The sequence below is a fragment of the Diorhabda sublineata genome, unplaced genomic scaffold, assembly GCF_026230105.1.
Source record: "Diorhabda sublineata isolate icDioSubl1.1 unplaced genomic scaffold, icDioSubl1.1 Dsub_29, whole genome shotgun sequence".
NCBI lineage: Eukaryota > Metazoa > Arthropoda > Insecta > Coleoptera > Chrysomelidae > Diorhabda > Diorhabda sublineata.
The window spans coordinates 302,142-319,981 of record NW_026614232.1 but is presented as its reverse complement, the minus strand read 5'-3'; the positions used below and the strand labels follow the sequence as shown (position 1 = coordinate 319,981).

The following is a 17,840-nucleotide window of genomic DNA, read 5'->3' as shown; positions in this document are numbered from 1 at the left end:
TTTCCTAAGATTTCCTGGAATTTAAAAGTTAAATATTTGTCCGTACTAGTGTACGGAAGCTTTAAATAGCGGAATTCTCCGCGCAATAAAATGCTTTATTATAAGACTTTCCTCATGCGAAGAAAATCTTAAAGCTTATAAAATAAATGTGCCTGACTGACACAACCTGCAATAAAAGTTTTATTTGGGTCTTACCCGCGTCCGCTTTCGTTTCACTGCACAGTCACAGATGTTCACTCACCGTAAACTCAACAGGACCGTAACCAGCCCCACTGCAGTTAACACGCCTACTGAATCACCCAGTTAACAGCACTTATGTCCATCTCTTTTATATCAACGTACGTAATTCTAATAGGCTCCGCCCTTCTACGTTTGCGCATTTGCTATAATTTCATTGGTAGGGCATGTTAATATAAATAGATAGGTCGAGTGTAAATTTTTTGTTTAACAGTTAGTTTCGTCGCATCGGTTGCGCTTCATAGTTTTCAATTGACACAGTTCTATTTTTTTTTTTTTTTGAAAAAGAAAAATATATATAAAAAAAAATGTCTGGACGTGGTAAAGGTGGTAAAGTAAAGGGAAAGGCAAAGTCTCGCTCAAACCGAGCTGGATTACAATTTCCTGTAGGACGTATACATCGTTTGTTGAGAAAAGGCAATTATGCAGAACGAGTCGGTGCCGGAGCTCCAGTATATTTGGCAGCTGTTATGGAATATTTGGCAGCCGAAGTACTCGAATTAGCAGGAAATGCTGCTAGAGATAACAAAAAGACCCGTATAATTCCAAGGCATTTACAATTAGCCATTAGAAACGATGAAGAATTGAATAAATTGTTGTCTGGAGTAACCATCGCACAAGGTGGTGTTCTTCCTAACATTCAAGCTGTACTTTTACCGAAAAAGACAGAAAAGAAAGCTTAATTCTTTATTAATTATATTATTTTTCTTTATTTTATCGAAATACATATGCATAAACCGGCCCTTTTAAGGGCCACAATTTTTTTTATTTTTATATATATATATAAAAAAAGAGATTATAATATAGTTAAATTTTATATATATATATATATATATATATATATATAGAGCTAGATAGATTTATTGATTCGTTGATTTCTCTATTTTCTTTGGTTGAGATAGAAGAGATTCTCGTGTAACGTACTGTTAGATAAAAAAAAAATAAATAAATGTCCTGATATATAAGAAAACTTATCATCTGTAATAATAACTGGAATTGTGGTTGGTTAATGTGATTATTTTCAGCATCGTTAATAATAACGTTCGTACTAGAAATAAAAATTGCAAATAATGAGATGAAGATAAATAAAAGTTCCTCTACTCGCTTATGTTCTTATCTATATGTATGTATGTAGTGTATATGTATGTGCGTATCAATAAATGCGAGGTTGTTCTTATATATAAGAGAACAAACTAATGTGTAAGTTATTTATTTTTTTTTTATTTTCATATTCAAGCAAAATATGTTGTGGTTCTGAAAAGAACCGTTTTTTTTTTTTTTTTGTATATATACATATGCTATGGGAAGAATGCGATGGAGGACATATTCTTCTACTTCAAATATGAAAAATGAAAATTAACCACCAAAACCATATAAAGTACGACCTTGACGTTTTAAAGCATAAACAACATCCATAGCCGTTACCGTTTTTCTCTTAGCATGTTCAGTATATGTTACGGCATCTCTAATAACATTTTCCAAAAACACTTTCAAAACTCCACGAGTTTCTTCGTAAATTAATCCCGATATACGTTTTACTCCTCCACGTCTAGCTAATCTTCTAATAGCAGGTTTGGTAATTCCTTGGATATTATCACGTAAAACTTTTCGGTGTCGTTTTGCACCCCCTTTTCCAAGTCCTTTACCACCTTTTCCACGACCGGTCATTATTTTTCTTTTATTTTGTTTTTTCTATATACCTAAAACAATCCGATGATAACTTCGAAAAGACTTCAAAATACTGACCTAACACACACACACACATTTCCCTTGAGACGAGCCCGTCCCTCTAGACATCCACCCCCGGATAAATCCACGAGTGGGTGCGAAGAAGAACATTCCAACCACCCCCTGTCACTTCCGACAGGTCCTCATCCTCTCTCACGTCGCAGTTTCGCGTGTAGAATCCCTCCTCTCCCCTTAGGTCTATGGGAGATTCTGGGATGTCATATCTTTTTATTAAAGAGATTAGCCTGTTGGCTATACACTCTTGGCTTCTTGTTCTGGACGTCTTCGTGTGTGTGTGTGTTTCGCGGCCTCGGGTAAACCTCTTCCTACCTCATGCCGATAGGAAAAGATCTAATCCGAGTGGTCCTTCGCCTTCTCTATAGCTGTCCCCGATGTATAACTCTACATTTCCTTGTGAAATGCAGAATTACCGTGTCGGGGGGTGTCCTCTTGTGGTTTATTTTTGTTGGGCGATAAGTGTTGCTATGAGTATCTGCATATTTTGCAACATACTCAGTAGCTCCGGTGTTTTTTCTTCTGTCTTCGTTGTTTTCTTCGCAACTTGTGCGTAAGTGCGTCCTGTTTGCGTGGTGTTCCTTGCTTGGTTGTTCTCCGTCTTTTTCGGGTGTTTCGGGCACCCTTTGTAGTTTGCGGGGTGTTCTCCTCCGCAGTTCTTGCAATTCGGTTTTTCCGTCTTGCTGAGCGTGCATTCCGCCGCTCTATGCGCTCCCGCGCATCTCACGCAGTGCACGTCCATGTTGCACGTGCTTTGTCCGTGATGGAATCCCTGACACCTGTAACATTGTACAGGTCCGTCGTGCCTTTTTTGTTCTACCACACTTATTTTTGTGTGGCAGAGGTATCTCAACTTCTTATAAGTTGGTTCTTCTTTCGGTTCTATTACTACCATGTATATAGGTAGTAGTTTTCGTGTGTTGTCCTGATTTCTTTGAGTACGGCTTGTCAACTGCCATACTTTCTTCGGTCTAAGTCCATTTTCCTTCAATTCCTCCTCTACCTCCGACACTGGGGTGTTAACAGCAAGTCCTTTTATGACGAGCTTCCTTTCCTTTTCTTCATTGAGTAGGTATGTATACCACTCAATTTCCTTATACTCGCTCAGGAGCATCTTCATCTTGTTAAAGTCGTCTTTAGTCGCCGTCGTTATTTTGCCCGTGTGTATTCCCATTTTACACTGGGCATCGATTTTTCTTTGCACTAGCTGTTTGCGTAGTGCTGTCCACATCAGTGGGGATTTTAGAATTATCGGAGGTGGCCTTCTCTCCGGTTTTGTCTGTTTCCTTTGTTCGTCTTTTTTTATTTTCTCCAATTCTTCTTGGATTTGATTGTCCGTTGATTTTTCTTCTTCTTCGTCTGAGGATTGTTTATCTGCTTTTTTTCTTTTTTTTTTGTTCTTCACTTCCGTGAAGTCTCCTTCCATAGGGCAGTCTTCGATTTGTGTACGTTCTTGTATTTTTTTCTCATGAGTTTTTATCTCATCTCTCAATTCTACAATTGTGTCTGCCAATTTGTAGTTATCGGCATTGTTTTCTTTAATAATGTCCTCTAAGGACTTAATTTGCTTGTCTTTAGCAATTAACGTTTGTTCATAATTCCTCATTCTCTCTTCGAGGGATTTAATTTGCTGTCCCATCTTCTCAACCAGCGCTTCATAATCAGCTTTTTGCTGAATTATGATTCTGGATAATTCAGTTGTTTTCTCCTTATTCTTGGAGTTTTTAGGCTCCATGCCTGTTGCTCTAGGTCCCGGTTTTCCTATTTTGGTTTGGTATCTAAAGTTACCTAAAAGAAAAGTTTAAGCCGTACTGATAAGTACGGCTGTTTCGAAAAAACGGATAATTCCGCACAATCAAATATGTGTTGATAAACACAATTCTTTCATGCAGAAATGTTTTTTAGCATTATAAATAAAAGGCTGTGTCAAGGCACAGCTACCTGCTGAAAAAGAAGGAAAGTTTTATCAGTATCTCACCTGAGTCCGCTTTCACCTCACTTCACTGTCGCACTTGTTCACTCGTCAACACTTAGCAACAGCAGCGAATCCTACTTACTGACCTAAGAATTTTCCCTAATCTCTTTATAATACCTATCGGCTCCGCCCATTAGAAAAAGTACGCACCAATCCCAGATTAGTACTCCGTAATGTTGGGCAAAGCTATAAAAGAAGGTCATAAATAAATTTATCTCATTCATTGTGTGTTTATCGAGTTGCTATAGCGGTTTAGTATATTGACATTTCTTATATACTTACAAAAAAAAAATAAGATGGCTCGTACTAAACAAACTGCTAGAAAATCGACTGGAGGGAAAGCTCCTCGTAAACAATTAGCGACGAAAGCCGCCCGTAAAAGCGCACCAGCTACTGGTGGAGTAAAAAAACCTCATCGTTATAGGCCAGGTACTGTAGCTCTTCGTGAGATAAGACGTTATCAAAAGAGTACCGAATTACTTATTAGAAAATTGCCGTTTCAACGATTGGTTCGTGAAATAGCACAAGATTTTAAAACAGATTTACGTTTTCAAAGTTCAGCGGTTATGGCTCTCCAGGAAGCTAGTGAGGCTTATTTGGTAGGTCTATTCGAAGATACTAATCTGTGTGCCATTCATGCTAAAAGAGTCACCATTATGCCCAAGGATATCCAATTGGCTAGAAGAATTCGCGGAGAACGAGCATAAATACAAATTTTTTTTTTTTTTTTTTATATAAAATTACATTTTATCTATTTGATTATAATAGATTTTTTGTTTTATATATATATTGTAAGTAAAAACGGTTCTTTTCAGAACCACAAATAATTTAACATTTATGATAGTAGTATAATATTTTGATATAAATATAGGATGTTCGTTTGAAAACATTGAAATATAAAAGAAGGATGTGATTGTTGATTGGGTAAAGAAGACGCACGCACGCACGCACGCACGCACGCACACACACACACACACACACACACACACGCACGCACGCACGCACGCACGCACGAGATAGAGAAAATTATTATTTTTAACTAACAAATTTTAGACAATATCGACATATAATAATTGAAAGTTTATAAAACAGATTAGATCTACTATATCGTAGGTAGGTCGAGACAAATCTAGAAGGTGGTAACAACCTACATTACATCGATCGATGAAAATGTTATATATAACATAACATATCAATTATTGAACCGAAATTCAAAAAATTCTTGTTTCATCAAAACAAACATTATTTGTTTTTCATTTTCTTCATAAATAAATGAAAAAATTGTGGCCCTGACAAGGGCCATTTGTTATTATTGTCGATTGTCGTCGTACCCATCATCAGTCCGATAATACTTCTCGATTCTTGTACTATCTTTCTGTCAGAAAAAAAATATTCTTTTTATTTCTTCTTTTTAGGAGCGGCGGCGGCGGCGGCTTTTCTTGCTTTAGGAGAGGAACTGCTAGCAGCTGCTTTCGCAGTTTTCGGTTTTGGTGCTTTCGGCTTTTTCGTGGGACTGCCTTTATTAGATTTTTTTGCTTTAGTAGGATTCTTCGTTTTAATTTCGGATGATGCGGCACTGGCTGTATTGGTAGCGGCGGCGGCGGCGACTCCTCCTTTAGCCGAAGATTTTTTATCTGTTTTTTTGGCAACTTTAACGCCTTTCTTATCAGTAGTTGGTGTTGTTGTTGTCGAAGTTTTTAAAGAAGCCGCTGCTGTACCTGTCGTTTTTTTGCCTTTATTAGATTTCTTAATACTTTTCGATTTATCCACTCCTCCTCCTCCTCCTCCTCCTCCTCCTCCTCCTGCAATAATAGCATTTCTTTTTGCAGCTGTTACAATTTTTTTGGATTTAGTTACGCCTGGAGTAGAAGCGGCTGTTTTCTTTTTCTTTTTGTCAATAGCATTCGTTTTAGCCGAAGTACCACCAGTCGAAGTTGCCGAAGCTAACTTGAACGATCCGGAAGCTCCTTTACCTTTAGTTTGTACCAAAGATCCCGATACTACAGATGCTTTCAAATATTTTTTGATGAATGGCGCTACTTTTTCTGCATCAACTTTGTAATTGGCAGCAATGTACTTTTTAATTGCTTGTAAAGATGAGCCTCCGCGTTCCTTTAAACCTTTGATCGCATTGTTTACCATTTCCGAAGTCGGTGGATGAGATGGTTTGGTCCTAGGATTTTTAGCTTTTTTTTCCTTTTTATTTATTGGAGACGACGAAACCTGCGGTGAATTAGACGCAGACGTTGCGGTTACAACCGAAGTTTGATTTTCTGTATCCGCCATAACTACTAACAAACAACCTTGAGAGTTATTATATCGTCGATAAACTACACTAAACTGATATAAAAAAAAAAAAAAAATATTGGATGTACTTTTATATTTAGTTTTAAAAAATTTCACCTCTCTATATACTTAAAAGTATAAAAGACTTTTAATTTTTCGCGTGTAATGAGTTACAAGAGGAGTCATTCAAATAAAGCGGACGGAAGACTGAACGAACGAATAGAACTAAGTTAAAAAACGAACCTCATAAACCAAACCAACCTCAAAAACCTTGGTTTCTTCGAGATTTTCGAATCGAATGTAATGAAAAAAATTGACAAATAACTAACTAAGGTATACTTCGAACTTTCGCCGAAGTTTTACTATAATTTAATAATTGCTAACAACGTTTGTTATTAAAAAAAAGTACCACTTAAAAATGGTTAAAAATTTATTTCCGTCGATGCTTAGCACTTTAGATATAATTTCGAAATTAAATAAAAGTCCTTCTTAAAATACAATGAAGGTAAAGAGAAACGTGTCTATTCACAATAATGACCAATATTTAAAAATATCAAAACGAATTGAAATAATACCGCAATTATCATTTGAACGGTGACATGTCTACCCTGATTTACGCGACACGTTTCTACTATATGTTCCCAACTAATATATTATTATGAGTATTTTTCAATAACAATGTGTTCCGACATACTAAATATAAGAAAAATATCAAATTTCAATATTGGAACCCGCGTATATTTCATTTTAGATATCGAATGGTGGGTGAGTGGTAGTAGCAAATTATAATTATTACAATAAATTGATTGACTGATTAAATTTTCTTTGAACGAGCTACTTCGCTCTATTCGCAACTATGTCTGTCTATTACAATATTTAATATTTTATCCGACATTTTTTATTCTTTTTTACATTGTATAGTATATTATTTTAGGAAATGAACATATTTTATTTAAAATTTCAAACCAATTTGAAAAGAAAAAGAAAGTGTTTATAACATAATTTCAAAGACGCCACAAAAACTACTTTGACAACGGCAACCGACCAACCGCTTTGTATGTTTTATCTTACCGACGGTCGGGTTTTTTTTTGCCTTTAGCCGACAGTGAATTAGTATATGAAACTTTTTTAAACAAAAGCGACGTTAGAAAGTTTTTATATATATATATATATATATATATACATAATTTTCAGTTAAGTGGAATATCAATTGAATTAAAGTCAGTCAGTCGTTCGTTCGTTGTTATCATATATCATATAAATAAAAAAAAGTAGTATTGTGGTTCTGAAAAGAACCGTTTTTTTTTTTTTTTTTTTTTTTGTCGATGTTACCATTTAAGTAAATAAAATAAAAAATTTTCGGTCAATATAGTAGATGTGTTATACTTATTATTTAGAACTAGTATATTTGGTAACGGCTTTAGTTCCTTCACTGACTGCGTGTTTTGCTAATTCTCCGGGAAGCAATAATCTCACTGCAGTTTGAATTTCTCTACTTGTAATTGTTGAACGTTTATTATAATGAGCCAATCTGGATGCTTCGGCGGCGATTCGTTCGAATATATCATTAACAAAACTATTCATTATACTCATAGCTTTACTCGATATACCGGTATCAGGATGAACTTGCTTAAGTACTTTGTAAATGTAAATAGCATAACTTTCCTTCCTCCTCCTTTTTTTCTTTTTATCGGCTTTCGAAATATTCTTTTGAGCCTTTCCGGCTTTTTTCGCTGCCTTTCCGCTAGCTTTTGGTGGCATTATTTCTCTTGAAATAAAATAAAAACACTCGAATGACGTACCGTTTTTATCGAAAAATGGGTAAAATTAGCAGTTAACAGCACTTATGTCCATCTCTTTTATATCAACGTACGTAATTCTAATAGGCTCCGCCCTTCTACGTTTGCGCATTTGCTATAATTTCATTGGTAGGGCATGTTAATATAAATAGATAGGTCGAGTGTAAATTTTTTGTTTAACAGTTAGTTTCGTCGCATCGGTTGCGCTTCATAGTTTTCAATTGACACAGTTCTATTTTTTTTTTTTTTTGAAAAAGAAAAATATATATAAAAAAAAATGTCTGGACGTGGTAAAGGTGGTAAAGTAAAGGGAAAGGCAAAGTCTCGCTCAAACCGAGCTGGATTACAATTTCCTGTAGGACGTATACATCGTTTGTTGAGAAAAGGCAATTATGCAGAACGAGTCGGTGCCGGAGCTCCAGTATATTTGGCAGCTGTTATGGAATATTTGGCAGCCGAAGTACTCGAATTAGCAGGAAATGCTGCTAGAGATAACAAAAAGACCCGTATAATTCCAAGGCATTTACAATTAGCCATTAGAAACGATGAAGAATTGAATAAATTGTTGTCTGGAGTAACCATCGCACAAGGTGGTGTTCTTCCTAACATTCAAGCTGTACTTTTACCGAAAAAGACAGAAAAGAAAGCTTAATTCTTTATTAATTATATTATTTTTCTTTATTTTATCGAAATACATATGCATAAACCGGCCCTTTTAAGGGCCACAATTTTTTTTATTTTTATATATATATATAAAAAAAGAGATTATAATATAGTTAAATTTTATATATATATATATATATATATATATATATATATATATATATATATATATATATAGAGCTAGATAGATTTATTGATTCGTTGATTTCTCTATTTTCTTTGGTTGAGATAGAAGAGATTCTCGTGTAACGTACTGTTAGATAAAAAAAAAAATAAATAAATGTCCTGATATATAAGAAAACTTATCATCTGTAATAATAACTGGAATTGTGGTTGGTTAATGTGATTATTTTCAGCATCGTTAATAATAACGTTCGTACTAGAAATAAAAATTGCAAATAATGAGATGAAGATAAATAAAAGTTCCTCTACTCGCTTATGTTCTTATCTATATGTATGTATGTAGTGTATATGTATGTGCGTATCAATAAATGCGAGGTTGTTCTTATATATAAGAGAACAAACTAATGTGTAAGTTATTTATTTTTTTTTTATTTTCATATTCAAGCAAAATATGTTGTGGTTCTGAAAAGAACCGTTTTTTTTTTTTTTTGTATATATACATATGCTATGGGAAGAATGCGATGGAGGACATATTCTTCTACTTCAAATATGAAAAATGAAAATTAACCACCAAAACCATATAAAGTACGACCTTGACGTTTTAAAGCATAAACAACATCCATAGCCGTTACCGTTTTTCTCTTAGCATGTTCAGTATATGTTACGGCATCTCTAATAACATTTTCCAAAAACACTTTCAAAACTCCACGAGTTTCTTCGTAAATTAATCCCGATATACGTTTTACTCCTCCACGTCTAGCTAATCTTCTAATAGCAGGTTTGGTAATTCCTTGGATATTATCACGTAAAACTTTTCGGTGTCGTTTTGCACCCCCTTTTCCAAGTCCTTTACCACCTTTTCCACGACCGGTCATTATTTTTCTTTTATTTTGTTTTTTCTATATACCTAAAACAATCCGATGATAACTTCGAAAAGACTTCAAAATACTGACCTAAGAATTTTCCCTAATCTCTTTATAATACCTATCGGCTCCGCCCATTAGAAAAAGTACGCACCAATCCCAGATTAGTACTCCGTAATGTTGGGCAAAGCTATAAAAGAAGGTCATAAATAAATTTATCTCATTCATTGTGTGTTTATCGAGTTGCTATAGCGGTTTAGTATATTGACATTTCTTATATACTTACAAAAAAAAAATAAGATGGCTCGTACTAAACAAACTGCTAGAAAATCGACTGGAGGGAAAGCTCCTCGTAAACAATTAGCGACGAAAGCCGCCCGTAAAAGCGCACCAGCTACTGGTGGAGTAAAAAAACCTCATCGTTATAGGCCAGGTACTGTAGCTCTTCGTGAGATAAGACGTTATCAAAAGAGTACCGAATTACTTATTAGAAAATTGCCGTTTCAACGATTGGTTCGTGAAATAGCACAAGATTTTAAAACAGATTTACGTTTTCAAAGTTCAGCGGTTATGGCTCTCCAGGAAGCTAGTGAGGCTTATTTGGTAGGTCTATTCGAAGATACTAATCTGTGTGCCATTCATGCTAAAAGAGTCACCATTATGCCCAAGGATATCCAATTGGCTAGAAGAATTCGCGGAGAACGAGCATAAATACAAATTTTTTTTTTTTTTTTTTATATAAAATTACATTTTATCTATTTGATTATAATAGATTTTTTGTTTTATATATATATTGTAAGTAAAAACGGTTCTTTTCAGAACCACAAATAATTTAACATTTATGATAGTAGTATAATATTTTGATATAAATATAGGATGTTCGTTTGAAAACATTGAAATATAAAAGAAGGATGTGATTGTTGATTGGGTAAAGAAGACGCACGCACGCACGCACGCACGCACGCACACACACACACACACACACACACACACGCACGCACGCACGCACGCACGCACGAGATAGAGAAAATTATTATTTTTAACTAACAAATTTTAGACAATATCGACATATAATAATTGAAAGTTTATAAAACAGATTAGATCTACTATATCGTAGGTAGGTCGAGACAAATCTAGAAGGTGGTAACAACCTACATTACATCGATCGATGAAAATGTTATATATAACATAACATATCAATTATTGAACCGAAATTCAAAAAATTCTTGTTTCATCAAAACAAACATTATTTGTTTTTCATTTTCTTCATAAATAAATGAAAAAATTGTGGCCCTGACAAGGGCCATTTGTTATTATTGTCGATTGTCGTCGTACCCATCATCAGTCCGATAATACTTCTCGATTGTTGTACTATCTTTCTGTCAGAAAAAAAATATTCTTTTTATTTCTTCTTTTTAGGAGCGGCGGCGGCGGCGGCTTTTCTTGCTTTAGGAGAGGAACTGCTAGCAGCTGCTTTCGCAGTTTTCGGTTTTGGTGCTTTCGGCTTTTTCGTGGGACTGCCTTTATTAGATTTTTTTGCTTTAGTAGGATTCTTCGTTTTAATTTCGGATGATGCGGCACTGGCTGTATTGGTAGCGGCGGCGGCGGCGACTCCTCCTTTAGCCGAAGATTTTTTATCTGTTTTTTTGGCAACTTTAACGCCTTTCTTATCAGTAGTTGGTGTTGTTGTTGTCGAAGTTTTTAGCCGCTGCTGTACCTGTCGTTTTTTTGCCTTTATTAGATTTCTTAATACTTTTCGATTTATCCACTCCTCCTCCTCCTCCTCCTCCTCCTCCTCCTCCTGCAATAATAGCATTTCTTTTTGCAGCTGTTACAATTTTTTTGGATTTAGTTACGCCTGGAGTAGAAGCGGCTGTTTTCTTTTTCTTTTTGTCAATAGCATTCGTTTTAGCCGAAGTACCACCAGTCGAAGTTGCCGAAGCTAACTTGAACGATCCGGAAGCTCCTTTACCTTTAGTTTGTACCAAAGATCCCGATACTACAGATGCTTTCAAATATTTTTTGATGAATGGCGCTACTTTTTCTGCATCAACTTTGTAATTGGCAGCAATGTACTTTTTAATTGCTTGTAAAGATGAGCCTCCGCGTTCCTTTAAACCTTTGATCGCATTGTTTACCATTTCCGAAGTCGGTGGATGAGATGGTTTGGTCCTAGGATTTTTAGCTTTTTTTTCCTTTTTATTTATTGGAGACGACGAAACCTGCGGTGAATTAGACGCAGACGTTGCGGTTACAACCGAAGTTTGATTTTCTGTATCCGCCATAACTACTAACAAACAACCTTGAGAGTTATTATATCGTCGATAAACTACACTAAACTGATATAAAAAAAAAAAAAAAATATTGGATGTACTTTTATATTTAGTTTTAAAAAATTTCACCTCTCTATATACTTAAAAGTATAAAAGACTTTTAATTTTTCGCGTGTAATGAGTTACAAGAGGAGTCATTCAAATAAAGCGGACGGAAGACTGAACGAACGAATAGAACTAAGTTAAAAAACGAACCTCATAAACCAAACCAACCTCAAAAACCTTGGTTTCTTCGAGATTTTCGAATCGAATGTAATGAAAAAAATTGACAAATAACTAACTAAGGTATACTTCGAACTTTCGCCGAAGTTTTACTATAATTTAATAATTGCTAACAACGTTTGTTATTAAAAAAAAGTACCACTTAAAAATGGTTAAAAATTTATTTCCGTCGATGCTTAGCACTTTAGATATAATTTCGAAATTAAATAAAAGTCCTTCTTAAAATACAATGAAGGTAAAGAGAAACGTGTCTATTCACAATAATGACCAATATTTAAAAATATCAAAACGAATTGAAATAATACCGCAATTATCATTTGAACGGTGACATGTCTACCCTGATTTACGCGACACGTTTCTACTATATGTTCCCAACTAATATATTATTATGAGTATTTTTCAATAACAATGTGTTCCGACATACTAAATATAAGAAAAATATCAAATTTCAATATTGGAACCCGCGTATATTTCATTTTAGATATCGAATGGTGGGTGAGTGGTAGTAGCAAATTATAATTATTACAATAAATTGATTGACTGATTAAATTTTCTTTGAACGAGCTACTTCGCTCTATTCGCAACTATGTCTGTCTATTACAATATTTAATATTTTATCCGACATTTTTTATTCTTTTTTACATTGTATAGTATATTATTTTAGGAAATGAACATATTTTATTTAAAATTTCAAACCAATTTGAAAAGAAAAAGAAAGTGTTTATAACATAATTTCAAAGACGCCACAAAAACTACTTTGACAACGGCAACCGACCAACCGCTTTGTATGTTTTATCTTACCGACGGTCGGGTTTTTTTTTGCCTTTAGCCGACAGTGAATTAGTATATGAAACTTTTTTAAACAAAAGCGACGTTAGAAAGTTTTTATATATATATATATATATATATATACATAATTTTCAGTTAAGTGGAATATCAATTGAATTAAAGTCAGTCAGTCGTTCGTTCGTTGTTATCATATATCATATAAATAAAAAAAAGTAGTATTGTGGTTCTGAAAAGAACCGTTTTTTTTTTTTTTTTTTTTTTTGTCGATGTTACCATTTAAGTAAATAAAATAAAAAATTTTCGGTCAATATAGTAGATGTGTTATACTTATTATTTAGAACTAGTATATTTGGTAACGGCTTTAGTTCCTTCACTGACTGCGTGTTTTGCTAATTCTCCGGGAAGCAATAATCTCACTGCAGTTTGAATTTCTCTACTTGTAATTGTTGAACGTTTATTATAATGAGCCAATCTGGATGCTTCGGCGGCGATTCGTTCGAATATATCATTAACAAAACTATTCATTATACTCATAGCTTTACTCGATATACCGGTATCAGGATGAACTTGCTTAAGTACTTTGTAAATGTAAATAGCATAACTTTCCTTCCTCCTCCTTTTTTTCTTTTTATCGGCTTTCGAAATATTCTTTTGAGCCTTTCCGGCTTTTTTCGCTGCCTTTCCGCTAGCTTTTGGTGGCATTATTTCTCTTGAAATAAAATAAAAACACTCGAATGACGTACCGTTTTTATCGAAAAATGGGTAAAATTAGCAGTTAACAGCACTTATGTCCATCTCTTTTATATCAACGTACGTAATTCTAATAGGCTCCGCCCTTCTACGTTTGCGCATTTGCTATAATTTCATTGGTAGGGCATGTTAATATAAATAGATAGGTCGAGTGTAAATTTTTTGTTTAACAGTTAGTTTCGTCGCATCGGTTGCGCTTCATAGTTTTCAATTGACACAGTTCTATTTTTTTTTTTTTTTGAAAAAGAAAAATATATATAAAAAAAAATGTCTGGACGTGGTAAAGGTGGTAAAGTAAAGGGAAAGGCAAAGTCTCGCTCAAACCGAGCTGGATTACAATTTCCTGTAGGACGTATACATCGTTTGTTGAGAAAAGGCAATTATGCAGAACGAGTCGGTGCCGGAGCTCCAGTATATTTGGCAGCTGTTATGGAATATTTGGCAGCCGAAGTACTCGAATTAGCAGGAAATGCTGCTAGAGATAACAAAAAGACCCGTATAATTCCAAGGCATTTACAATTAGCCATTAGAAACGATGAAGAATTGAATAAATTGTTGTCTGGAGTAACCATCGCACAAGGTGGTGTTCTTCCTAACATTCAAGCTGTACTTTTACCGAAAAAGACAGAAAAGAAAGCTTAATTCTTTATTAATTATATTATTTTTCTTTATTTTATCGAAATACATATGCATAAACCGGCCCTTTTAAGGGCCACAATTTTTTTTATTTTTATATATATATATAAAAAAAGAGATTATAATATAGTTAAATTATATATATATATATATATATATATATATATATATATATATATATATATATATAGAGCTAGATAGATTTATTGATTCGTTGATTTCTCTATTTTCTTTGGTTGAGATAGAAGAGATTCTCGTGTAACGTACTGTTAGATAAAAAAAAAAATAAATAAATGTCCTGATATATAAGAAAACTTATCATCTGTAATAATAACTGGAATTGTGGTTGGTTAATGTGATTATTTTCAGCATCGTTAATAATAACGTTCGTACTAGAAATAAAAATTGCAAATAATGAGATGAAGATAAATAAAAGTTCCTCTACTCGCTTATGTTCTTATCTATATGTATGTATGTAGTGTATATGTATGTGCGTATCAATAAATGCGAGGTTGTTCTTATATATAAGAGAACAAACTAATGTGTAAGTTATTTATTTTTTTTTTATTTTCATATTCAAGCAAAATATGTTGTGGTTCTGAAAAGAACCGTTTTTTTTTTTTTTTGTATATATACATATGCTATGGGAAGAATGCGATGGAGGACATATTCTTCTACTTCAAATATGAAAAATGAAAATTAACCACCAAAACCATATAAAGTACGACCTTGACGTTTTAAAGCATAAACAACATCCATAGCCGTTACCGTTTTTCTCTTAGCATGTTCAGTATATGTTACGGCATCTCTAATAACATTTTCCAAAAACACTTTCAAAACTCCACGAGTTTCTTCGTAAATTAATCCCGATATACGTTTTACTCCTCCACGTCTAGCTAATCTTCTAATAGCAGGTTTGGTAATTCCTTGGATATTATCACGTAAAACTTTTCGGTGTCGTTTTGCACCCCCTTTTCCAAGTCCTTTACCACCTTTTCCACGACCGGTCATTATTTTTCTTTTATTTTGTTTTTTCTATATACCTAAAACAATCCGATGATAACTTCGAAAAGACTTCAAAATACTGACCTAAGAATTTTCCCTAATCTCTTTATAATACCTATCGGCTCCGCCCATTAGAAAAAGTACGCACCAATCCCAGATTAGTACTCCGTAATGTTGGGCAAAGCTATAAAAGAAGGTCATAAATAAATTTATCTCCAGTTGCTTTCTTAGAGCGCTTCGAGAAGGTCGCAAGTACGGATTAAAGGACTGCTGTATAATCGGTCACTGTTTTATTTTAGAAAACACACCGGTAAACGCAGGGTCGCCTACTGCGATTAAAAATTCTCGCTGACAAAGAAACTCGTATTATTAGTGTATACCATTGCAAAAAATGCCCCTTTCGGGGCTTTGTTGCTCTACCTACCTGCCCTTTTCGGGGCTTTTTTTTATAATGAAATAAACCCTTTCGGGGGCAAGTGTTTCAAGAACCAACGTGAGTCCTAGGATCAGCCAGTTTCAGGTGAATATTATTTTCATTTTTATAAAACACTAACAGGCAATCAAAAGGGTCAGGAATTCTTTAACCGGGGAGGAAACTCCCTCCGGCAGTGAGTCCGCTGTCGGCTTTGATAGCCAACTCTTGTTAGGTACTAACAAAGGATTTCAATTCTCGAAATCCTTATTTCTTATCCTCACTTGATCTGACTCTATCGATCTTTTATTTCACCTATTTCACTTTTGAAAATGCCCCGAGTACCCCGTTCCCCCATTCAAACCCGAAGTAAACCTGTTTCCACCATCGATGAATTCCCACCACTCCCTACCAACCCCAATTCTCCTTCTGAGGAGGAAACCTTTGCAGAATTGGTCGCAGAATACTCGCGGTACAGTCCAAATCAATTCACCCAAATTCGTAATGCCATTGAGTATATCAAACGGAAATCACTCGAGAATAATAGAAGCTCCTCACCAGCACCATCTGCGGATTCCTATGCTTCTAGGGTCTCGCAGAAATCGTCCAACTCTAAATCCCAGCGTGTTGATTATACCCGACAAGGCGCGATCCCCAAAAACAAAATTCCCCCTCTAAATTCCAAGTCAATCTCAATACCTCAAAAGCCAAAAAAAAATACCCAAAATACCACTAAACCCCAGGCACCAAGTCAAACCCAGACTCCCAGAACCCACCAACAACCCCAGACCCCCAGAACCCACCAACAATCCCAGACCCCCAAAACCCACCAACAATCACAAACCATCACCCAAACACTCAATTTGAGAAACCTCCCAACTAAATATACCTCACAGAGAGAGCTCTACAATCTCCTCAACACGCAAGAGCTGTTGAGGGGACAAATGAGCTTTCTCAAAGCTAACCCCAATGGAACCGCCCTCCTCAAAATTCCTTCCACGTTTCATCACGAAACGTTGGCAAGGAAAATCCGTTACGCCATAGGCGACGAGAAAATCGTCGTAATCCCGATAAACCCTCCCCAAAGAGCCCAAAAACCCCTCACCACTAAAACCAAAAAAACCACCTTTTCTCTGGTCTGCAAGAATGTAGACCAATCCTACACCGAAGAAGAGTTCCTGGAGATCCTCTCTATCCTGAAATTCCCTGTCCTTAAAACTTGGAGAATTATAGCTAGATCCACGAATAAACCCACATCCATGTTCCGAATTATTACAGATTCCGAAACCGCCTACCATCACGCCCTAACCAAGGGTATTAACTTCCACGGGCTTCCGCACTACTGCGAAGCCTCAAATTCAAACACCATACCCGCAGTCCCCAAATACTGCAACCGTTGCTCATCTACCGGCCACTCCGCAGACACCTGCAATGCCAAACCTATTTGTCCAACCTGTGGTGCTTCTGGTCACAAGCCAGAAAAATGCCCAAAAGCTAACTCCCCTACCTGTAAAAATTGCGGCGGACCTCACCCCGCCTTCCACCCCCGCTGTCCGAAAAGGATTGAAACTCCGAAAGCCCCCCAGGATACAGCCCCAGTCACCCTAGAAAAACCTCAAACCCCTTACGACCTGTCTACTGACACTAAAATCCTAATCGAAATCCTGGCAACAACAATAATGAACGCCATCCCTACTTCTCGGGCGCTAGTAGCCGAAACGCTACAACGCCTCATTCCCCCTTTTTACGGTTATAATTGTACCGTAACCAGCGGCGTGGGTAACCGCATTCATTTCGCTTTCACCCAAAAACCAAACACGTCCCACTGAAAAAGTGTAGGTTTAGCCCTAGCAACGCCATTTATGTCAATACTGACATAACCCCCATTCCAAGCCGCCTAAATGACCTCCAAGCCCCTTCTAATTGATTCGATCCATAGAATCAAAAATTCCGTTGCGAAAGGGACCCTCCTCATCCTTCCTCAATTTCCTCAATAATAGCTCC

General features: G+C 35.5%; 1 protein-coding gene across 1 annotated transcript in view; it reads right to left on the bottom strand.

Moving 5' to 3' along the window:
* Positions 1-287: 287 nt before the first annotated feature.
* Positions 288-17,840, bottom strand: part of LOC130452215 (uncharacterized) — a 44,668-nt gene continuing 27,115 nt past the window's right edge. The window contains exons 5-6 of the mRNA XM_056791511.1: positions 3,386-3,768; positions 288-383 (exon numbers count right to left, since the gene is read on the bottom strand). Coding sequence (XP_056647489.1) covers positions 288-383; positions 3,386-3,768 — 479 coding nt within the window. The remainder of the gene's footprint in view (positions 384-3,385; positions 3,769-17,840) is intronic.